The following is a 24997-nucleotide window of genomic DNA, read 5'->3' as shown; positions in this document are numbered from 1 at the left end:
TCAAAGACAGCCATCAGGGAGGTCTGTGGGACACTTATCAGTTTACCAGCCACATCCTCAATATTGGTCAGGTCTCTGTTCACGCAGTTCTCAGCTCTGAGTTGTGGGTTTTTTGACTTTATGCGATTGTAGAGTTGAATATCTTTGAGTTTTGGATGGTTGCTTTGACAAATCAAACTGTTTCAAAATGCCATTGTGATATTCACTATATACTGTCATCTTATAAACAGTTGATTACTTTGAGAGATAATTTGTAGATAGATTGATTCATAGTGGAGACAGTAGTTGCAGCTGTAGTTGGCACCATTAACCCTGAGCAGCTAAATCTACCAGTGTGGTACAGGGCGATGTGGCTGCATTAATGCTCCATAGTCCACTTGCTGTTTGACAGATGCATGTCATCTGTCAACCTGCCACCTTTCTAATGTCTTCTGTGTCTCCTCTAAACAAGAGTCAATGTCAGGCAAAAGGTGGTCCTGCTGCCCAACATGTCTGCCACTAAGTGTTTGAAAGGGCCGCTAAATGGACGTCTCCCCATTTTTCTTCAGCAGGGAAGGTCGAAGCAGTAATTGTAGAGGGTGCATTACCATAAAGGGCGGCCCCAGCTGTCTGCTGTGATTCACTTTAATGCGCCATGTTCTGTAAGCCGAGAGGGGAGATCTCACTTTGGCTAGTTTTCAGCAAACTCATTTCCAGCCCTGATAACGAGAAGGCAAGCGAACTGTAGAGAAAATCATAAATAATTCAGGCATCACCCCGTACATTGGAGGCTTCTCATTATTACGCAACTGAGGTCAATTTAGCATTAAAACTTCAATTTTACAAGCTACGTTACCGTCTACATTTTGAATGGACATCTAGCAAGCCAAAATGAGAGGGGACAAAGGAGCAAATGAACAGAGTACAGTGATCCAGTCAATATTTACCAAAAGGTGCAAAAGAATTCCAGTTAGAGAACAGGCAGGGATTCAGTCTGTGTTTTTAAAACTTCCTCAGAATACATTCATTATAGTTTGATCCTCAAAATTAAAATAAGTTGATTAATTATAGAGTGGTGAATTTCCTTTAGGTCTTGTTCCACATTCATACATATGTGATTGAATGTGTTCAATTGTCTGAGGCTGTAATATTCTTCGCCCCCTGGACAGATCGCCAGATTGACTGGCGACCTGTCCAGGGAGTCGCCTGCCCAATCTTTCACCTAATGTGTGCTGCAACCCTGAACAGGATGAGCAGTTTAGAAAATGGATGGATGGATATTATCTTACCACATTCAATGTGGATGAGAAAACAAAAAAATAATTATAGACTGAGGGAATGCACCGCCCTATAAACTCTAACTGAATGTCAACACGTAAGAGACAAAAACAGAAAAATGCCAGCCATTTTCCAGGAAACTCTGTAATTGGAGTCCCAAAATGAGCATGTGCCACACTTACCAAGCTTGTTATGCAGGTTGCAGCAAGACCTTGGGCTGCCGGTGAAATACAATTTTATGGAATAAATAGGCTGATTTAGCCATATGAAATAACTGATGGGACTTTATGACATAATCTCACCTTCCTCATTTCATGTAAAAGGTCAGTTAGTGGTGGCAAAACCGTTATGAAGGATGCCTGCTGGTATGCTATGCAAACGAAAAACTAATGTTACTGCTGGTGTTTACTTCAGTGTAGCAAACCTCTGTTATGTCAACACTTGACAAATCTGTTTGTTATGCTTGTGTCAGTTAAAAGAAGCTTCAAGAAAAATTTATTACACTTGTTACACTGTGATATTTATGGAATTTTAAGCCTGAAACCACAGACAATATTTAAAAATAAAACAGCACATAATTCTTAACAGAACAACATGGGGACCAGCATAAATATAGCTTTACTATTGAAAAGCTCAAATTCAGAATGTTTTTTTAATACATGAATACTTCTAAGATTAATCTTTACAGGTGTGGTGGTGGGTGGTGCAGCACTAGAACTGGCATAGTGCCTACATCAGAAGATGCTCTCAGTAATCTGCTGTGGACAGTTGTTGATCAAGTTTCTCGGATCACATCTATCCAGTGGATGCTGCCAGAACAGTCTAACCTTATCACTTCAATAAATAATTTATTTGTGTTTGTATTGCTGTTTCAATTGCAGCTTTAACAGGAATAGAATTTAGTTTACTTGATGCTGAGAACAACAAAATTGTTATTTATAAATCTTGAATAAAACTATACCTATGGTTCATGAATATCGCTTAAATGCTTTGCTGCCATTATTTAAATTAACTTGACTTCAACAGCTTTTTAGCAACTTTTCTTCAGGGGTTTCTGTTTGTTTTTTGACTTCGGTGGCTCTTAAGGTAGTTTTCTTATGTTTTGTCAAACAGTTTAAGACAAAAACACTTTGGTTGTCTTCTAATCTTCAGATTAGGGCAGATTTTGTTTAATATTGGCTAAATCTAGCATTTAATCACCTTTCTCCTGACTGGAATACATGTGGTGACGTGTAGGTGCGTGAAAGTGCAGATGAATAAATTCATGTTCTGTAAATATGGCTACTGAGTTAAGATTTCCCCAGAGACAGACTGTAATATCAATCTAAAATAACAATTGAACACCTTAGACTATTCCCCTCAGTACTGTACAGCCTTTCAGGTTTGAACTCTGCACACGAGCAAACATCTTGTTTTGTTTCCTGGCACCAATGTTTATGTTCCTCTAATCTATGTCGTCTCCCATTCTTTCATATACTGACATAATATGTTAATTTGTATGCATAGCAGCTGCCTTACCCCCACCAGACCCAAGCCCATAGCAGAAGTACATTTGAATAATTCAGAGGCTGCAAACAGCAAACTCTAAATTGTATATTAATTCTAAAATTACACACCACCCCCTGGGCCCGGGTTACACTTTTAATAACTTGTCACAGCTGTACAGAGGAGCAGTGAATGCTGCGTTGCACTGCACTTTTCTCAGACAGAAGTATTGGAAGACTCCCTGTTGTTCCATCTAACCTTTCACTGTTTTGCCACAATTTAATTTGTAATAGCTTTCATACAGTAAATCTTAATCAAGTTAGTGTAGTTTCATGCAGAGTGCACAGTCTTTTTCTCTGGGCAGGGAGAGAAGTAGTTTTTAAAGACAGGCTGTGGGACTGCACTGCACCATCTGCTTGTGAGCACCACTGATAGGCTTAGATGAGTTGCCGAGTTAAGAAAAAAAAAGGCCTATAGGATTTTCTTTTTGAATTCCCACAGGACTTACTAGTTAGCTTTACAGGCCACTTATGCTCCTTGACCCACTAAGTCATAAGAGGACAGTTGTGTCTGGCCTAAATACTGTACGGTAAAACTCTGTTACCATACACTCTCGCCATACCTTTCATGGTCACACTGCACTTTAAAGAGTTTTAGGCTGTGTTTGCACTGCAGGTCTTCATGCACAGTTTTGAATTGCTGCTCATCTGTTTTTTGTGGATGAGCGTCCAAATCGTTAGATATAGCTCAAACATTATGTGACGTTTGTTCTGGTTTTCTGTTTGGGTGAACTGACCCTTTAATACACTTGCTTACAATCTAAAAACTCACAGTGGATATTTTGACTAATAAAACACAACTTTAACTAACGAAATTAATGATGTCTCCACTCAATTTATTTTTGACAGTGCAAAGACCTTGATGCTCTGCATCCAGTCCAGTTTTTCCTCTTATGACCATCAAAATATACCTGTTGGCTAAATTAACTGTCTCAGTTTCATGCTGCATAATGCTGTTAACTGGGTTTTGTGTGCTCACATGGGAAACACTGAAGACGTTTTCCCTGAGCTGTCAGTAAATATCCTAAATTAGCTTGATTATTGAATAGGGTGATGCATAACTACACTCACCTTGTGTCCCAGGTGTATGTCACTTCGTACTTAGATGGCTGAAATGTAAACCAGCAGAACTCTGCTGCTTGTGAACCGTAATTTGAACAACTCAGTTGTTTCCTGCCTGAGCACAGACTTCTAATGAGCTACTATCTGTGAGAAATGATTGTTCAAATAGTGTTTCTTTAAATGCCGATTAAATTAGATGTCTCTGCCGCTCTCACCCCTGGAGATACATTTCTAACAGCAAGTTAGCTGTTTGACTGCCTTTGTTCTCTGCTTTAAAGTCAAAAAGTCTTTCTCAGCAATGGGGAGATGCATCTGTTTGAGTAGTTTGGAACCGTTCCACGCAAAATTAATGGAAGACTGAGTCTGTGGACACTTTGCTTTCTTTGAAATCCAAATGAGCTTCACACTCCATTCCTGTTGCATTGTTCATTGGTGAAATACTGTTATCAGTTCTGATGTAGGCAGTTCAAAGGTGAGGTACTGTCTTTTCAACAGATTTTTATTCTACAGATTCTGAGTGCACAAAAGGTTCAGTTCATAGTTGTCTGGCCCCTGGCTTTGAGAGTGTTATTCATGCTGCTAAACACTGACTGATTCACAGTCCTAGACCATAAGAATATGTTTATGGGGCATACCTTAGTAAACTGTTATGGCATGCAATTTATTTTCAGGTCTTTGTGCACCTTAATGAACTTGCAAAGAACGTTAAACTGCTTATTTGAAAATAATAACACGCAAGGGTAAAAAGGAGAGTGATAGGTGTCATGGCAGTCATCAGTACTGCCAAAGGAAGCATAACGTGCTGCGCACTTAGCAAGATCAACAATATTACCATCAACACTCATCTTCAGTATATAAATGACTCCCAGGATGTTGATACCCATAATTTTTGGCAAACCATATCGTGAATGTGTAGAATTAAATGGAGTGAGACGAATCTAATTGAGTTTCATCAATAATTCTAAGTGATCTGCATGAACCCGTGGTACTTACAGTGGATAATGATGAAGGCTTGGCAATAGATGTACTTTTTTTCCATCTGAAGGTCAACACAGTGATCATAGTAAGGAACATTATCTTGAAGGACGGTTCCTGCTCTCAGCCAAGATTAACTTTAATGTACCTTTTATTTGAATGGCCGGGCCGCATCCGTGTCCAAACATGAAATAACTCCATAAGAGAGCCACTCATCCCATTCACACAGAGCTGTCTTATTTCGTTCTGCTATAATTACATATCCAAAGTGAAAGTGGCTTCTTAAGTTTTGAGGCTTTTAATCTAAGAAAAAAAAGAAATTTCTCAGAAGTCTTTATCCAACTTCCTCCTGGAGCTTGACATTAATCGCCTCACATGAGTGACAACAACCTCAGTATCTAAGACAGCATTTCGGGTAAATGCAGGAAGCATGAACAGACCAGATAAGTGAAAACGACTAAAGTCTTAGTGTCTCTAACACACTCAGATTCCGGATTATCTTTCAAGCCTCCTTTTTGTTGCACTGTTAGTATCACTGTTTGCATGTGGTGAGATATATAAAGTCGGTTTGACTGACAGTAGACTTGTTGTACGGTCTTGTTCTCAGTGGGGGTTTAGCTTATCGCTGCAGTTTGGAGAAAAAAACACAACTACAATTTTTGTTTTCTTCTGTTCTTTTTTTTTGGAGCTGAAATCTTAGATGATCTTTTGTGTGTTTCATCATGGAAAAAAAAAATCCCATTTGCTGTTGTTTTTTGTCAGACAGGAGGAGTGTGTGCTTTAATCTCTTCACTATTCAGTTCATGTCCTATTTTTTGGTGACGCTAGGTTTCTTTTTCTTTTTTCGCTTTCAAATAGGCTCCTATTCGGTTTAAACGGTATAACCCTCAGAAGACTATATAACACAGGCCCTGATCCCCCTATTTAGCTTTTCAACCTGGGGCAGAGACAAAGCACCCTAAGAGTTTCATGACAAACTGAAATAGCCATGACTTTGGAAAAAAAAATTACAACTACTTGTATTTGATTGATGGGCACAATAAAGTTGTCATTGTGACTTAGCCTCAGTCTAACATTCTAAATTATTACCTAGTTGTTTTTAAGTGCCACTCGCAAAAAATGTACAACAGGCATTATGCAGGTAACCATAACCCATAGGTATAAATTCAGGGGTGTTTTAAACCAATTTATTTTCTGATTGAATGTCTTAGAGTTCCTCTTCTGAAAATACTCTGTCCTTGCGTGGTCAAATACTGTCTTAACCAGAGAAAGTGCTTGCTCCAGAGCAGGAAGAGCCAGGTGTCCATCACAGCTGTTACAAAAAAAAGGAAGATGAATTTTCAAACTAAACCTGTTCACTGCGCAGAAAAAATAAATAAATTATTCAGCCAACAGTCAGATATTTCTCCCTAGATAAATGTCATCCTAAATCTGGTTTTAATCCTACATCTTTGCTGGAAAATAACCTTAAACTAATACTTAGCCTAATTTAATATGCAGAAAAAAACCCAACGGCCTGTCCTCGATTTAGACCTGAATCTAAATCTGATTTCAGCCATAAACAAAAGGCCTACATTCTCTTAATCCTCCAAACCAACCAAAATAAAACGCTTAAATATGAATTGTTCTTCAAAGTCTTCTCTCTCTGAGAGTTCCTTCATCTTTTTATCCTAATATTGATCCTTAAAAGTAACACACAAGGATTGGGCCATCGTTTCTGTTTAAGAAAGTCTCTCTGTGTGCTCTGTGCAACAGTATCCCAGCATCATGTTCCATTTAACATCATCTTTAATATCACAGTCCAAATCATATACATAATGTTAACTACTCATATGGAGCGCAGGGCAAAGTTTTGGTGAGCAGGCATATGATGAACAGAGATGTCTGTTGTCAGATCCATGGAAAAGAGACAGCAAGCTGGTTTGTAGTTAAGAATTTAAAATCCACTCCTCACTTGTGCTAATTAACAGGGCTCGGTGGGTGAACATGCTGTTCCACCAGAAACTAAAGCTGGGAATATATGCTTCTTCCAATTAGATACTATCAAGATACTCAGGTGCCGATTCTGTATGTATTTTGATTCTACCAGTATTGCACTTTAATGATAGGATTTATTGAGGTTTTTGCTTGTTTTTTAACACAAATCACTGGAAAAAGTTGAATCATGCATTTCTAGAGACTGCATGTCATGTCATATTTCCAAAAACAATGCACATCACATGTCACTCCTTGTCAAAATGTCAATGTCAAAGGAAAATAATAAATAACATAAAATAAGATGTTAGGCCAACCTGGATAGAGCCCCTAAAAAAAAATCATATATGTATATATAAAATCCACTGGTCACTTGGATTGTAGTTGGTGTCATGGCAGTCATCAATCAAAGAGTCGATTCAGGAATCATATAGAAATTAATTTTGGTGAAGGAACAGCCAATCGCTGATCATCCCTTCCGATTGCTAATTGGCACAAGCCGGTAACACACAGTCACAAAATTATCTTAAAACCACTACCAAACAAAAGAGGACGCTAACCCAAAATATCATAAATGCAAAGAGGACCTTCTCAGCTTTGAGCTATTTGCCTACCAACCAGACAGCTCACTGTAATGTGAAGTAGCAATGGGAGTAGTGTGGGGTGCTTACAATTAGTCTGCAATCTCTGATAAATGGGGTTGTTGGTGGAAACGCTCTCAGTGCTGCATCCTGATGTGGACAGAATGAGAGAGGAGCTGGGCCCACGTTCAGTCATTAGGCGAGGGAATGAAATGGGGCGGAAAGTTGCCAAGTGGCTGCCAGGTGCTCTCATATTCACTCTCTAGCACATGCACTCAGCCAGGACCGAGCACACATACATACTGTAAGAGGGTGGAAGTAACACATTTCTTTTAGTCTTGTTACTGCAATTGAATACATTTTTGTATTCTTTTTTTTTTGATAATGACTCAAGCATCTCACATGACTGCACTTTATATTGCATCCATTACAGAGGTGGCAGTGTAACCTCTAAGTAGGAATTGCAAAAATTGAATACTTGTAAATATTGTAGCATCTGCTGAGGCGCACGTAAGTGCTGAATTCACTGTCTTTATAACAGTATATTGTAAAACCTGAAAGTAGAGAGTAACAAGTTCACTAACTCAATAAAAAGCTGGTGCATTAGAGTGATGGATATGCAGTGTAGATTTTATTCCAGTGGCTGATGTCTCTGCCACATTATGTCTCCTGCAGCTTTAAAGTAATAAAGCATGACATGTAGTTGGATATACAGAACTGTTGAATCAAAAATGGAAAATTGTATTATCGTTGCTAATTTAGGGCTAGAGAGATTAGATTTTAAACAAGCTAAGCCTTGTCATGCCTTTCTAAAAGGATGCACTGAATTGGCTTGTTTAATTTGAATGCCTTCGCTCCCTTATTGAATTTAATAAGGTTTGGCTTTTAACTTTTGTAAGTGTCTCAAGTTCTAAATAACACTTGGATATTGAATTAGCATTTGTAATCACGTTTTGTTGGCTGAGGAGGTGGAAACACTGCAGTGATGACAGGCAGCCTAATTATTTTCACAACCTATAGATACAATCTGAAAAGACATGAGCTATACGAAATGAGAAATGTGATCAAGTGTATCAACCCCTTTTTTTCCTGCACACTTTTTTTCAAAAGCTGAAGCGCTTGTTCCAAATACTGGAGATCACAATCTAAGACTATTAGGTTAATAAGCTTAAAATATTGATAACAGTTTTACTGGCATCTTGAAATTAGCAGCTATTAGCTGATCATTTTGCTAGAGAAGACTATTCATGTTGTCTTGCAGAGTACAGTGCGTTTTCAGTGCTCTCATTAACCAGACAATAGCCAAAAGTTTCCTTTTTTTCTGCAGGAACTGTATTTTGCAGGAACTCAATCCTAACCACTGTCCAAAATGGGCCATATGACTTGTTTCATATTGCTGTCCAATCTGATCTCGTTCAACTACATAACCTGCATGTTTGACAAGATAATGTATGTACCATCTGTTTACTAGCTCTTTCTCTGAGCTTTCAACCATCTTTAAGAGTAGATTGAAGCAAAGTTGTCTCAGTTGTTTTGGGTGAGGTTGATGACCTGACCAGATGTAAGGTGTTCTTGTTGCAGCAGGTTTACAGTGCAGGATATCCATTGATTGGGGATGGGGGGAAAAAAACAAAACAATCTTTGTACTATACGCTGCACATACTCACAGGGTAATCTAAACAAATCAACATTTTCAGCATGAACCACATGTGCACTTTAGTATAAACAGAAAAATAACATCAGAAGTCATAGTTGAGAGATTAATGGGTGTAATTTATGTCCTTGAACAAAGTGTTTACATAAATAACAGACCATAAATCCAAAATCTTGTGGTTAAAACAAAGATTTGACATTTTTATTCATTTTCCACATGGATCAGTGTCAAAGGAGCCTAATTAATCCGCTGTGATTCATAGTTTTAAAACAATAAAATTTAAGAAAGGAAATAGTGGGGAGGGGGTCTTTTTAATAGGCACTGTAGAGGACAGCAGTGGTGTTGCTGTTAATATCCCTTGTGAACTGCTGACAAGCTGGAGAATATTCCACATGCAGTTAATTCATATAGTTTTAATTTGTATTTACACTATGTCCCTTGTACTCTGCAAAGTAGTTTATGATGAATGTGTCAGACAGCTTTTTATGAATAAATTGGACGTGACTTGATTTGCTTGTTAGGTTAGACTTCCCAAACAACCAGCACAGTCTTTTCATGTGCTGTCAGTTGTGTTTGTAGAGAACTACAAGATGGATGTTCAGTAGTAAACACCCCTCTGTCCCATATCTGCTTCCTATACCTGCAGTGAAAATGCTCCTGTCTTGTTTAAATGTAATACATTTCCCCTTGCTGTATGTCTTTATCTTACACCTTTCTATCCTATGTCATAATTTGAGGCTCACGGAATTATTTTTTGCTGCTACTCTTGTCAGCACGTTTTGGCTTTGACCCTTGCACTTGCACTTTATAGTGGCCACTTTTACTGTTAAAGAGGAAATTGCGTTTTTGGTGTTCAGTCATCTCATAGTAGAGGTAAATATGTGAATGCAAATGCTCTCTCTTCAGCATGAGTTTTACATTTTTTATAGTTGGAAAAGAAGAAATGTAAGACTGGCAAGGTTTCACGTTAGCAGGTTGCACAGCTCAGTTTTCATTAAAAAGGAATAGGCCCTCCCCTTCAATAATTTTACCAAGAATTTGTTCATGTATGGTTAGATTGAATTCATTAAACAACCAAAATGCCCCCCCCCAAAAAAAACAAAAAAACATAAACAAAAAAAACAAAACTAGGGCCACCAAAATTAGAAGCAAAACAGTCCAACCAAGCTGCAGATTCATTTGTTCGCTGACAGTGATGTGGTGAGTTATTGTGTAAAAAAGTGTCAGCACACTAGATATAAGACACAGCATTACACGCTTTCTTTTTTTTTTTTTGAACTTGTGCTTGGCATGTCAGGGGAAGGACTATGGAACAGACTCATTGAGGTGGAAAGGAAGTCATCAATGTTTTAAACATAGTGGGTTATTCGGCTCCAAGGGGTTGAAAAAGCTCTTATGCCTCAAATAGCTTCTCATAAAATGTTCACGAGTTGTTTATGCCAACAGGAGTAAAAGTCTTGTCACAGTGCGGCAATTAGCATATGGTGGAGGAAGGAGAGGAAGTGCATTTCAGCAGGTGATAAGACAACACCTCTGTGGTGTTGCTGATGGATACAAGACTTTCAGCAGGTCTGCACCTTGTGGGCAGACAAAAAGGAGACTTTGACTTGACATGTGTAAAGTTGAAGATAACTTAGTTACTAAGTTACAACTGGCTGCCTTTCTGGCACTCATTACACCAGACCACACTTTTCAACCAAATGATGATCTTTGCCAAGAATACTTCTGGTGAAGTCGCTGCATATATCTCCATATTTCAAAACAGAGGAGTTTTCTAAATTGACAGCTGAATGTCAAAAAGTGATAATTATTCACATTTATGCTTGTGTACATGGGATAGACTCAGGCTGTGCAAACTTTCCATTAGAGCCAGGAGTTGTACAGTTTTAAAGCAGGGGTAGTTTCAGATTTTGAATAATCCATCAAGTAGCCTCTCAAAGTAAAATGTAGAAGTCGATTCGTGAGATCATGTGAGAATCCATCTTGCTTTAAGTTATGTGTGTTTGGCTGAGCTACAGAGGTTTGTACCACTCAGCATCGATGAAGAACTATGGACTGATGGTTTGTCCAGTCACCTGCTGAATTTTTGTTTTGAAAGTTGCCCTTTTCAGTTTCCAAGGGCGACTTCTTAAGATGGTTCTGTGTAATAAACTGGTGCATCATTAGTTAGTTTTGTTTGGGCACGACATTGAATTGATAGCCCAAGGATAACTACACAGAGACGAACAAAACAAAATTAATCATTTCAAAATTTTAAATAGATGAAAGGGACAGAAGCCTAATGACCAATAACCTCAAATTTTGAATTTTGTTGGGTTTTTATGCAACAAATCAATTATATCCGGGTTTCGTACTTATTCAAAATGCTGTCTGATGGTGACAGGTTTGTTGAGGTATCTCTAGGCAAAACTAAACCACTGCTTGTTCCCTTACTGCAACCTAAAAAGAAATAAACATTATCGTGCATGCTTACATCTCAAGCTGGCTGAAAAACAAATCGTGCCTCGGGCCATTAGATTGCTTTCTCTTCCATAAATATGTCACAAATAAATCGTTGTCAACAAATTGGTGACATTCAGGAGCTTGCTGTTCCTCAGACACTGCTAATGGTCACAGATGCTTTCAGTCACTGTGGGGGGAAACCCTGCGTGGATGCAAATGGAATGACGTCAGGTCTTTAGCCATGAATACAATGCAGTTTTTGTTTGCACGACGACACGGTGGCTAAACACTTAGCTTCTGCTGCCAATGTAGATTCTTCTGTATTCCGATGTCAGCAGGTCTCCACACAGCCTTACGTACCAGCTCAATGCCTGCTGAGACTTTCAAAGAACTTATTTATGCAGAGTGTCAGCTGGTGTGAGCGAATGTGACATTGTTTATGTGCCATGTAAAGTTTTAGCATTGTTTTAGTAGTAGTTTATTCTGATTTGCATCCCCTTGTTCTTGTTCATGGGCCTTGTGGGCCAGCTTAACTCTGTGCACCGAGTGAGCTTTGAGCCTCTGTTGTTTACCACACTCTGCTCTCTCCCTCAGGACTCCGAGCTGCTGTAATGGAAAATATCAGATGGGTACCAGACGAACACTGTTAGTTTAAAATGAGTAGAAAAAGCCATGCCAAAAATAGGAAATGCAGTATTGCTTGTTGAAAAGGAGATGTCCAAGAATGAATGTGCTTCAAAACACTGGGACATATTGCTTAAGTGGTTGTGAGCATTTAGATTCAGCATGAGCCGCAGAGATCTCAGAAGGCAGCTTGAATGGCTTTACAAAGAGAACAGGTTGTTACACAACTGTGGATGGCAGTTTCCATTACATTGCCTTTTTTCCACGAGATTGTCTTTTTCTGTGGCTTTGATCCATCTGCAGTGACAATCTGATCCTGTTGGCCATGTCCAAGTATGTGTGTTCTCCTTTTACACATTGTTCACCTCATTATGCATGCATTGGAGGAGGATGCCCTTCAGATGATGCACACTGGAGTCACATATGTCAAGCCCTTGGTGTTGCCTACATGCTCTGAGTAAAGGTCAACATTCTCTGCCTGCTTTGTTTTTAATGAGACAATTCACAGTAATTTCTTTGTATATAAAGCTGTTCTACACAATGAAGCATTGCCGATTTGTTATTGCTATTAAGGAACTCGATCAAATGAGGGTAGAGATTTGCTAATTGCCTCTTGGCTCAGTGAATGACTTGTAATAATGTAAATGTTGAATTATCTATGAGCAGCAATATTATAAGTATTTATATCTTCCTATTTTTATATGACTTTAGTCATGAAGTCAGCTACTCTCTTTTTGACATAATCGAGATGATTGCCTGACACCGCTGTCGTACTTGTGATGCATCAAGTTGTCAAGTATCAAGTAAATGACAGGTAGCTGGCGAACAGACTCAGAATATCTCAAGTGTACTTGTTTTAAACATAACATTTGAGCTTATCACTTAAAAAGCACTGATCTCTGGTTTTTGGTGTTGTCAAACAGCTCTTCCCTTCAATTGGTGAAGCTACATTTGCTGTCAACAGTTGTGTTAACTACATGCTAACTTTATTAGATGTCATCAGTCATATCAAATCATTGTCGGGCATAATTATCTACAGTTATTATTTTGATAACCGGCCAGTTACGCAGCTGTTGTCAGTAAATAATACGCATTGTTTTAATGTCATGATTACATTTGAATAATATTGAGTAATGTGCCACTTCTTTGATATCTTAATCAATCAATCAAAAATAATAACCTCATATAAAAACAAGATAAATGTTTCACAATGCTTGGCACAATCGAATCTGCTGCCACTGGGATAAAAGCTTCTCTCTTGTATGTAGCAGAAAAACACAACTGCCATCATATCCTATATCATCATATCTCATGTACTATATAACATATCATGCTGTAATATATTGTACTGCTTTGTGTCATCCTGCTTAAGTGTCCTTGAGCAATACACTGAATTACATTGCGCCCACCTATACCACAATCTGTGCTCCTAGCAGGTGTTTAGATGTACACATTTGCAGTTGAAAATACTCATAACAGCCCTCTGGTTCACAATGAACACTGAACATCATGTATTTCTGTCCATGCTCTGAAAAGTAAGAGGTCATCAATAAATGAATGGCTGTGCACAATCCCTCATTTGTCTCTGATGTCAGCTGATGACCAGACTGTTGGATGTGCATACTGATAACAAATGACTGCGCCCTTCGCTGACCCTGCTGGTGGCAGAGGATGCCTGGCTGTGCGACACAAATTCACTAAATAATCATTATGCCAGGCCACCGCGGGGATTTAATAAACTAGCAAATTGACTGGCTCCAATCAGGTCACAGTGTACACACTTGTATCTCGTCTAAATCCTCTGTGACGGCTAGAGGATAATGCCGGACTGTGTGTGCGGAGATGTTAGGGATGTGAATGAGGCTTAACACTTTAAGTCAGTTTGTTTACCCGTCCAGCTGCTAAAACTTAGCTCAGATATTCATGGACACGTTTTAACTGAAAGCCACTTATCTATGTACCAGTTTTTTAGTGGTACACAGGAAGCTTTGAAATTATAAAACATGTTTTTTAAGTCTCTACTTACACGTGATTACACTGACTTCTACATGAAAAACAAAACTCTACATTTGTGTGGCTCTTAGCTGGTTACAGAGTTTACAAGGCTCTGTAGATATAGACAGGAGTTGCAATGTGTTTACTGTTTGAAATTTGGCTTTTAACAGTGATACTAACTTTGCAATGTGTAATGCATCTGGCCTAAACTAAAGCAAAACTATTTGCTTAGGTGTATCTGTGAACACTGGATGTTCCTCTTGCTTTTCATGTGAGTTTATACTGTATATCAGGAGACCTTTCTGCTCAGAGCCAAATGCATCGTAGATTGCAATTAATGCTGTGAGCACCACCCTCTCGTCAGTATTTATTGGTCAGTAGTGAAAAGCAAATTGTGTGCAATGTGAAAGTAAAGTTTGTGGAGGCTTGATGTGGGTGTTTGTGGGTTTTCTTTTTTCCATGACAGTTGTAAAGTTCTATTCTTTATCTGGAGTAAATGCAGTGCTACCCCGTGCTCCACAAATTATGATCATGTGCAACTAATTTGCATTGGCAGTATGTTTTGGAGGAACATTCTCTGGAATAATTTTGTTCCTTTACATGGATATATTGTGACATTGTTATGCAGTGAAGGAGGAGTTTGGCGTAGAAAGCTGGGTTAGAAAGTAAATGCCTTGAACACCAGAGACTACAGTTACTTTTTTTTTTTATTATAATTTATGTATTCAATATGATTGCAATAATATGATCAGCATTGACTTGATCAGTATTTATCAAAAACCACAATCATTCTCCAGCTATAACTTGCTTTGGATTTTTTAAACACAACCAGATAATCTTGCCTTTTCAGACGTGAATATGAAAGAGAAAATAAGTGGAAAACAATGACATGAACATTTAAGGATGTTTTCAATATGAATGTGTTGCATCGGAAATGTGCTGCAGATGCATTAATCATAAATTTTCCTTCTATATGTTGTCAGAAAGAATTATCTGGATGTCTTTATGTTTTCCTCCATAATGTTTATTTCTGAAGGAAATAATATTCATATTGAATGTAACTGCTAAAAGCCAGGATTGTTACCGTAACTCACTGACAATAGTTGTCATGTAACAGTGACACAAAATGATGCCATTACTTAGCACCATATTAAAATTTAGCTCATGGGTTGATTTTGAGGTGTGTACAACTTCATAGGGTAAAGGTTAGGACTGAGGCTGAGTTGAAGCTGCATTAAACCATTTTGGCCACTAGGTGGGAGAAATATAACAAACCCTTTTGATAAATAGCAGCCACCATACTGCTATCTTATTAAGGTTTTTATGGCTGGCATGATCTTAAACTATAGAAAATATCATCTTTGTGGACTCTTGTTAGACCAGAGTCAGGCTTTGGACATTGTTAAATACAATTTTGGAAAAGATAAAAATGACTCTTAGTAAAACAGGTCTTTGCTGTTTTTTGGGATTCAATCATATGACTCCCTGATCTCAGTTTCACTATCAAACCAGTGTCTTTTTTTAGGCTGGTCTCCTCTGCATAATCCTCTCATAATGACAAATCATACATTTCTTACTTCACATGTATTCCATGTGTTATTTGATTTATATTGTGTTCATTGACAAAAGAATTTACCAGAATGTTTCATGAGGCTTTTTGTTGTGGTGCTGCACAGTCTGTTGTCTTTCATTCATCAACCCTGATCTGGTGTAGTTTGAACATTATGTTTTTCATAAAATAACAGCTGAGATATATTTAGGGTTCAAGCTCTGAAGGGACATAACCCTGTTGTGTTTGTGCCATTTTATTGTTACCATTATTTGTTTTTTCTGCTGCATCGGTTCAAATTACCATGAGATGGAATAAGAAACATGAAACTTGGCCCAGCAACTGGAAATGATGCGTGTCCTTCCCAAGAAATATGAGCCCAATCAGCCAGATGGTGGTGCTGTAATTAAGGCCCAAAAATCCAATCATACTGTTCGTCAGATTGACCTGAAATTGGACTCACAAGTCCAGCTCAGTGTGCTCAACAAAAAAGCCTCCTGGACCATAAATGTCTGCCATGATGAGTTTTCTGCGATTTTGACTTTTTGAAAAACAGTAATATGAATTGACTGTACCAACACAAAAATGGGTATACAGTATCGCAGGACTGAGGTACACATTTCTGTCATAAGAAAGATTGGTCAAAAAACATGGCTGCCATCAACGAAAGAACTTCCAAGGCATGGGGCTTAGCAGGGAAATGGCCATAACTTGTTAACAATTTGTTCAGTCATAAATCTGAGTACAGTTCTTCAAGCTGTGATTTGGAATAGGCCTGCCAAAGCATTATTAGCCTGCCCTATAGGAAGTGCCACAAACACGAAAAATGCATACCTCAAAAACCAGTGGACAGTGCATGCTCTGAGGGCAAGTAGTAACTAAAATATGAGTCAATTTTGATTGGTGCAAGTAGGCATGGCCTATCACATATTTGCTCATGACTCAAGATGCCTATGAGCCAATCTGATTAAACTTACTTGAAACATCCCATGCTGCCTCCCTACAATACACACGTCTGAAGGAGGGGCACATGGTAGATCTTTGAGTGTGTAGTTATTGAAATGTTGGTTTTGTGGCGATGTAACAAATGCGTGATTGGTCTCACTCCTTCTTTAGACAGAATTAAACTAGCTGAAATGACTTTGCTCACCTGTGTGAATCCTGAAAGCTGCTTGCTGCTGTTTGCAGCTTTGATTTTGGCCCATTAAGTTGCTTCCTTCTATTGAGCGCAAAAGGGCTTGAACCTGGATTTGCTGCTTGTGATGTGATTTTTTTTTTATTATAATCATATTACTTTGGCAGTTTTCTAAAGGATGTTTACACTTATGAATACAGTGACATTTCACAAATAGAATAAACGGTAGACAAACGTGTAATCATTTTCTCTTTAGTCATTGCCAGTAGTCCCTTATGTTCATAACTTTATGTAACAGTAAAGCCTTGAGAAACATTCACTCTGATGGTTGTGAAGATTTTTTTTTCTTTGCTCATCGTACCCCTCCACCCCTTGAGGACTATTCCAAAGGGCAATCTAAGCGTGAGCAAGCTTCTTTTACAAAGCTGATGTATTTGATGTGGTTGATGTCGTTCATGGGTTACTGTACAGACTGATCTGTGGCCTGTCAGGACTTGTTAGTGTTCATATGGGTTGAAATGGAAGACCACAACAGGATCCTGTTCTCAGAGAAAATCACACTGATCATTTCATGAAGAAAAATCTTGTCCTTTACCTGCTCACAGCATGAGCAGGTAAACTATGGGATCCCATAGTTTACCTGTATCCATACACTTGAGACTGTAACCGTGCACCATTCAGTGTCTCCTTGTATGCTAGGATATTGTGATGGTCATTTTTCTTTGTTTCTAATATTTTATGAAAAGAACTGTTAACCAATAAAATAAAATAATAAATACCAGTAAAAAATCTGCACTCTCAGTGATAGATAAATACTGCAGCCTAAAGTGACATATTGTATTTAACTTCACCACACATTGTGTGAAACCTAACCTCACCATGAAATAGACAGTGAAAGGGACCTGTAGCAAGGCTGTATTGTATTTGACAATGTAGCAACACAGAATTTTTCAGTGTTTTCTTTTTTTGGCATCCATACTTCAATTAAGTGACACTGTTTCACACTTGTTGTCAGAAGCTGAAAAAATGCATTTTCTTCAGCTTCAGTGGAATAACCCTTAAAATGGCAACGCCTCCATGTGAATACACAGTCAGAGTTGGGGAAGATATGGCGAGTGTTTACTTATTGGAATGGGAGTTGAGCCTGAATTGAGACAGCCTTACATATTCATGTAATAGTTACACATGCTCACATGTTTCCTTCTGCTAGTTAATTCAATGATTGTACTTACATTTATATGTCATCTTTGCAGTCTTAACTCAGTGCATGCAAGTAGCAAATGGCAAAACAGGAGATATTTTGTGTTGCATTACAATGCCAGTGATATTTGGGTTGAAGTGAACAGACTTTTTTGAAATCATTCCCACTGTGGGTACTTTGCAATGAGAGGGGGATTTCTTGAGGGTTGAGGGAGCTAAAACAGCCTAAATGAGACTGAACCTGTAACAAAAGCTGTCCATCAATTCTGGCAGATATACATAAAGATCACCAGGTTATGGTCAGACAAAAATTTACCTGTTTTTCCTGTGTGTTTTCTGCAGGCTTTATGGGACACAATGGCTACCCAGGTCCATGTGAACACAAGTATTGTGGCTTGGGGCGTCACTGTGTGGTCAACCATGAGACTGATCAAGGGGAGTGTAAATGCTTGGATCACTGCAAACCGCACTATAAACCAGTGTGTGGTTCAGATGGGAAGCTGTACCAGAACCATTGTGAGCTCCACCGGGCCTCCTGTCTCAAAGGACACAGGATTACCATCATGCACAGTGAGGAGTGCTTCTACAAAGGTAAGAGCCCATGTAATCTTTCTCATTCTGCATGTCTTGCAGCATACCCTTTGCAGTGTATGTGAGATCCTGTTGGCCTTGTAACTTTTAGGCATTCAGTCTGATTGAGTTAACCTTATGCTACGACAGGCACTAAAAATATTTAGATAAAAATGAATGAAGGAATGCGAATTAAGAACACTTCGATGTAGATGAAAAGGAGTAACTGAAAACCATCCGTCATGTGGAAGTTCCCTTCAAATCTTTTGCTATTTGGTTGGTAAAACAGTGAAAACCTCAATTTTGGCTCATAGACATACAAAGTTCTACCAGAGATCCAAATGATTGATCTTATTGAAAGATGTAAAAAATACAGCGACACACCAAGGAAGATAAATAAGCTAGATTTTCCTCATTTTGCAGAAATGACACCCAAATTATGGGACTGGTGTGGAGATTGAGCAGCTTTTGTTGAATTTAGTTTGGAAACTGTGGACTGAAAGGAATAGATTACCATTTTGGGGAAAAAAGACAGTTGCATCTGTCCATTAAATATGAAGCTACAGCCAGCAGCCAGTTAGCAGTTAGCATAGCTTAGCACAAACACGGGGGGGTGGGGGGTGGGACAGCTAGCTTGGCAGAGTCTGAAGATGACAAAATCTGCCTACCACCATCTCTGAAGCTCACTAATTAAGGAGTTGCCAGGCAACCAGCGGAGACTTCAGGTAGTTACTGTTAGCAGCCAAGAAATACTCACACATAACTCATTTTGAGCCAGTGAATTGTTATTTATACTTTTATGGTTTCATACAGAGCGAACAAACTTGTTATATGTTACAGTAATTAGTGAGATTTTAGAGGTGTTAGTAGGTGGATTTCATTATCCTCTGACTGGAAAAGTGGTTTATTAACTTAAGATTCTGCTACACAGCACATGGTTCCTGTTTGCTAAATCTGCTCTAGCATTTACATTGTCATCTTGTCATAGAGAAAATAATGTTGTTGAATCCATGTGGGAGTATTACAAGGAAAAAAAACATGAAAAGCAGTATCATGATCAAGGGAAGTCTCTGATGTCCTCAGCAAAACAATTACCATTATGAAGTAGATGCATGTTGTACTGTAAATCTAGACACTTAATGTCAACATACAAGTACATGTGCAGTACATCAAATAACACGACAACACATACCAATCTCACAGAACATATTAGACATAATGTAGCTTACAGAATGAGCTTACGCAAAAGATATTGTAGAACATACAGGAGCCAATGCCATGAACCCATGTGATTAAAAATATTGACCAATACAGTGGTGTATGTGAATGCATTGAACATGAATAACAAAGGACACAATCTGAAAGCAGTCATATAACTCTTTCTGAAATGCACAGCTTGGTTTAGAGGCAGGAGCAGGTGGTAGCACTGTAGTGTTCATATTTCCCCAGAGAAGATTGACTGCTCTCCACCATTGATTGCATAAACACACCAATTATTCTTATTCCCTGCAAACAAGGCTACTCACCCTTTTGTAAAGCAAGACATCAGTGAAGTAAGAGCTCCTGACACTCTGCACCTTTGTTTCATTCGGGGCAAAGGGGAATTGCAAACTGCTCGCAGACACCATATTCATAATATTCATGAGCAATTGACTGAGTCTCTGCATTGATTTTGCAGGGTTTCATAGCTTACTTGTTTACTTTGAAAAGTAACTTCATGTGACGCAGGGAATAGCTTTGGATCTATATATTGTTGCTGATGAAACTCTCTGTGGTCCTCCTTACAGAGAGTTTTGGGGCAACATCATCGGATTGTAAAGCCAAAACAAACCAAAACAAAAACAAACCACACATCCTTCTCACCAACTATGCATTCTTCCACCTCTGAATATATATTCAATTTAGAGATGAACAAAGCCTCACAGGGAGGAAAAATGAACAAGCGTTTTCAACAATTCCCTACACTGTACAAGAGCCAACATACAAACCGTCTTAAAAGAGCAGCCTCATGACTTGGCATACATTAAGAGGAGCCTGTGCCGAAACAGTCTGGGTAAGCCAGTGTTGAAAATCAAAGCATCTGCTTCATCCCAATCACAGAAATAGGCATTCAGATCAATCATAGATCCCTGTTGGGTGACAGTCCTAATCAGCCTCTCTCATGTGCCCTGTCCCGTCAGACAACCCCCACACCAACACCCAATCAACATCCACCCGCAATGCAGAGTGGGATATTTGACCAATGTCAGACAATCAATATCAGATCAACAGGAGCCAAAAGAAGGAATAAAAAAACACAGACCCTCTTTTTTTTTCCTGATCTCATCCCTTGCTCATTCCAGATTTTTTTTTCTTTTTACTGTGATTGATATGTAATCAATTTCTCATTGGAAGATCACTGGAACCTGTTGGAGCACCTAGTGATCTCTGATAAAGGCATTGTTTTCTTCTTAGCTCTTTCAGATATTTAAAAATAAAACCCTAAATGATAAAAATGTTATTTAGCGTTTTAAATCTTCACACAGGCAAACAGAGGGATTGCCTAAGTGTGACACAGCTGCAGAGGATTTCTTCTTTTGTTGCCACTACAAAAGGCACTGTGGCAATCAGAAGAAATGGATAATTGAGCGAATGTAATAGAGCTTACAACCAAATCTAGATGTCATTATGATTCAGGGGTTATTAGTGGGTAAAATGGAATGTGCTCTCAAAGGGATGTTAAATGTGTCACTTGATTATTTGTCCTCCAGGTAATGGTTTCAATTTACCTAGCAATATGGAGATATATACTCATTATCACAGCACAATAATGAATTTTCAGTTCAGTATTAGTTACCTCTGCAAAGGAGGTTATGTGCTGGGTCTCAGTTGTGTCTCTCTCTGTTGGTCTTTGCTATGTACTACGATATCCACTTAACAGATTTCAGTTGAATTTGTTAGAAAGTCAGGCCATGGGCCAAAAAGCAAGTGATGATTTTGTAGCCCTGGTTACGGCTGGCCTCAGGGAAGGCACTGTCAGTTGGTCTGTTGGTCGGTTGGTCAGTCCATTACTTTGGTCGAGACTGAAATATCTCAGCAACTATTGAATGGATTGCCATGTTTCTTTGCAAATGCATCACAAATAAAGAAATTGTCAGATGAGTGAATGATGAATGAAAGGATTTTTTACTGCCTCTTCATCTTCCATGATTAATGTTAAGTAGGTAAGAAATATTTAATTCACAGTACCACTCAAAGGCTACCGGGAGCTACTGGCAATAGTCTAATACTTTCCCTGTTGTTATACAGTACACAGGTATAATGAAAGGACTATGGTCACTGGTGGTCACTATTTGCATAGTTAGTTAAAAAAAAAAAACTTGAGCAAATCAAGTTTTAATTCTAGATATGCAGGTCATCTTATTTTGAACCCAGATGTGTTCAGCAGAGCTAAAATCCAACAACACCTTCCAGTCCTGTACCAACCTACAATTTAGAACTTAGAATATGCATTTAACAATTTCTAAAGTGGAATGATAGTGCTACAGTAGAATATGATTTTGTGGTGCCATTGATATATACTTCAGCAGAAGCTGTGAGATGTACCATTATCTGCTCTATTCAGATGTCTGCATGATGTCTTAATGAGACCATGCCACACCAAAGACATGTCCAGGGCATCTCTTGATTGCTGAGAAGATTCAGCTTCATATTTATTTGATAGACAATTAATCCCCTGGGCAAACTCAAACTTGGAGCCGTTGGAAATGAAATGATTGCTTTTGAACTGACACCCATATGCAAAAAAAGTTGAGCCATTATTGGTTCTGGTCCCAGCTGGATGGGTCTATACTGAAAATGGACAGGCCTTGTCAGCCATACTTCCTCAGTGCCTCTCATCTGCTATGGAAGACAGGATAAAAAATGACAGCCATGTGTTGACTGAAGCTTCTCATTAGCACTGGGGAGAGCATATGACCCATCATTTACCCCTCACACTGCATGACAACTTAGCCTGGATCGGATCTGATTGAAAATTAAGTGGTGCACAAAAGCCTGTCCAATCTGTGGAGGGAAATGTGTGCATGAAGGCGAGCAATCTCTGCAGCAGGCAATTGCCATGAGACAATCAGGGCTAAGGTTGCAAGGCGCATCAAGCAAGTGGTTTCAGTGCATTCAGCACATCCAATTATCTGGGAGATCATACATTTAGAAAACCTTCAGACATTTGGCTCCCAATAAACCTTCCGTGCCAGAGCTTCTCAATTTTTTATTTACTACTTACTGTACAGTTGCACTGCATCATTTACTTTGCAATTGCATCATGATGTTGGGGAAAATGGATCAAAGTTTTACGCAGGCTTTGTTTCAACATTCAAGATGGGTTTGTGTTGCTACATTACGTCATACCTGTATAAAGTAAAATGGCCTGCCGCAGATGTCATGTAGTCTCATAAAACATTGTTTGGACATTATGGGGAGGACAAATTCTTTTTCTTTTCTTTTTTTTTGTGTGTGTGTTTTTTCCAAATCCCAAACATATCTTAAAGAAGAAATATTTAAGATATGATTGCCCAGTTTTTAAAGATTATCTAATGCATTCAGGTTGTTCCCAGTAGTAACTTTGCCATTTGATTGTAATTAATATACAAATACTGCTTATTCAAATACAGTCAAGCATGTTTTGAAAATTAAAAGATAGGTTTATGAGTCACACAGTGTCTAGATTTTGAATAGATAAATGGCTGTAATGTAAAGTATGTAAAGTTAGCACTCAATACGATGTATTGTGATGCTTCATATGTGTGACAGGATGGGTAGAGCAATAATGTATTATTTTTAATTGCAGTAAGGCTTTCATTCAGGAATGAGTTGCTGAATATACATTAGAATTACTGCCAAAACGTGATTAATGACTGATATCTCAGAGCCTCGTCTAGTACTTTCACTTGCATAATTACAATGCCATTGGAGCTGCTTGACTACCTTTGCTATATTAATGATCTCAGCTGCATCCTTGCTGCTCATGTCTCCATGGCATCAGCCCGAGCTTCAAAGAATCATGTGTTAGCAGTTATTCCCTGTAAGGCTGCAATTTTTTTTAATTATCAGTTATTCTGCTGATTATTGTCTTGATTAATCAGTTCATTGTTTGGTCTAAATATCAGTAAATCAATGTGAAATGTGAAAAATGCCCATTACAGCTTCCCAAGCCATCATCTTCGAAATGCTTTTGTTTGCAGACCAACATTTCAAAACCCGAAGATACTTGATTTGCTATCATTAAAACTAGAGAAACCAAATTGAGAAATGTCTGATTTGAGAGTCTGTCTGTCTGTCTGTCTGTCTGTCTGTCTGTCTGTCTGTCTGTCTGTCTGTCTGTCTGTCTGTCTGTCAGTCATACTTGTTCACTAAACATTTGCATTAACAGCACCATAACAAGAAGTAGGGTCACTTAAGTAAGTCACTATTTGGTCTTTGTGTAGGGATGCTGTTTATATGTTATGAAAATTGAAAGTAAACTGTCGTCTTTGTTAATCCGTAGTGTACAATTGGTGATCAGCTAATGTTGAAATCGTGTGTACAGCATGTCTGTGATCTCAAATATGTGCAGACACGTGGGTCTATATGATGTGAGCATTATTTTAATTTGTAGTTTGGGTCTGTTGCAAAATACAAACAAATTAGAACAACTTTAGAACTGCAGCACAGATGCATTTCATATTTTGCACGAACCCAGGCACATATGCCGCACAGCAATAATGAACATCTGTAATTAGGCTGTGTCTGTAAAAGTAGGGCTTGTTGAACTACTGTGCTTTTGTTGTTAGCTGCTTTCCTGGCACCTCAGTAGAACAAACTCTCTGTGGACGACTCCCCCGGGCTCTGCCAAGAAAAACATGCTCATGAAGCATCATAGCTCACGGCCTCCAGAGACCTTCTGACTTAGCGATGTGTCTGCGTCTTTCCCACCGGAGAGGCACTCCAGTGAGATCAGCTTGTGTACAGTAAAGGGCTTCAGAACCTCCTGTGCATTCTTGCTTTCTTTTGATGACTCTGTGGCGCCGTTAATGCTGCGACCTCTGAACAAGACCTGGCATTGTCATCGTCAGCGGCGCCAAAGAACAAGCTCCTCATTAAAAACTAGACCTGTGGATCATTAAGTTTGCAAGGACGTCCAAACCATTGTCAGCTGCAGAGTCTTGGTGCCAGTCACCTCTGAAATCTGTGTACGTCTTGATAATGAGACCAACTCACACAACACAAAAATCAAACTTTTTCAAAAAGTGGCAACTGACTTAATTATTGAGGTTAAAAAGGTGGTGATTTTTTAGGCTGTTTAATCTTTTATTGTGGAGATACTGATTACTAGAAATTACTATTATTACCGTTATTATTCAGAGTTTTGGACATACAATCTCAAAACTCCATTTGAGTTCTGCAGCATTCAGGGGA

The 24997-nt window shown here is 38.7% G+C and overlaps 1 protein-coding gene across 2 annotated transcripts in view; it reads left to right on the top strand.

Moving 5' to 3' along the window:
- fstl5 (follistatin-like 5) overlaps nucleotides 1-24997 on the top strand; it is a 154252-nt gene that overhangs the window by 37856 nt on the left and 91399 nt on the right. For both annotated transcript variants that reach the window (XM_070962486.1, XM_070962485.1), the window contains exon 4: nucleotides 18335-18583. In XM_070962486.1, coding sequence (XP_070818587.1) covers nucleotides 18335-18583 — 249 coding nt within the window. The remainder of the gene's footprint in view (nucleotides 1-18334; nucleotides 18584-24997) is intronic.

Source organism: Chaetodon trifascialis, chromosome 5, assembly GCF_039877785.1.
Source record: "Chaetodon trifascialis isolate fChaTrf1 chromosome 5, fChaTrf1.hap1, whole genome shotgun sequence".
Lineage (NCBI taxonomy): Eukaryota > Metazoa > Chordata > Actinopteri > Chaetodontiformes > Chaetodontidae > Chaetodon > Chaetodon trifascialis.
Note: the sequence above shows the minus strand (reverse complement) of the source record. Positions and strands in the feature narration are given on the sequence as shown.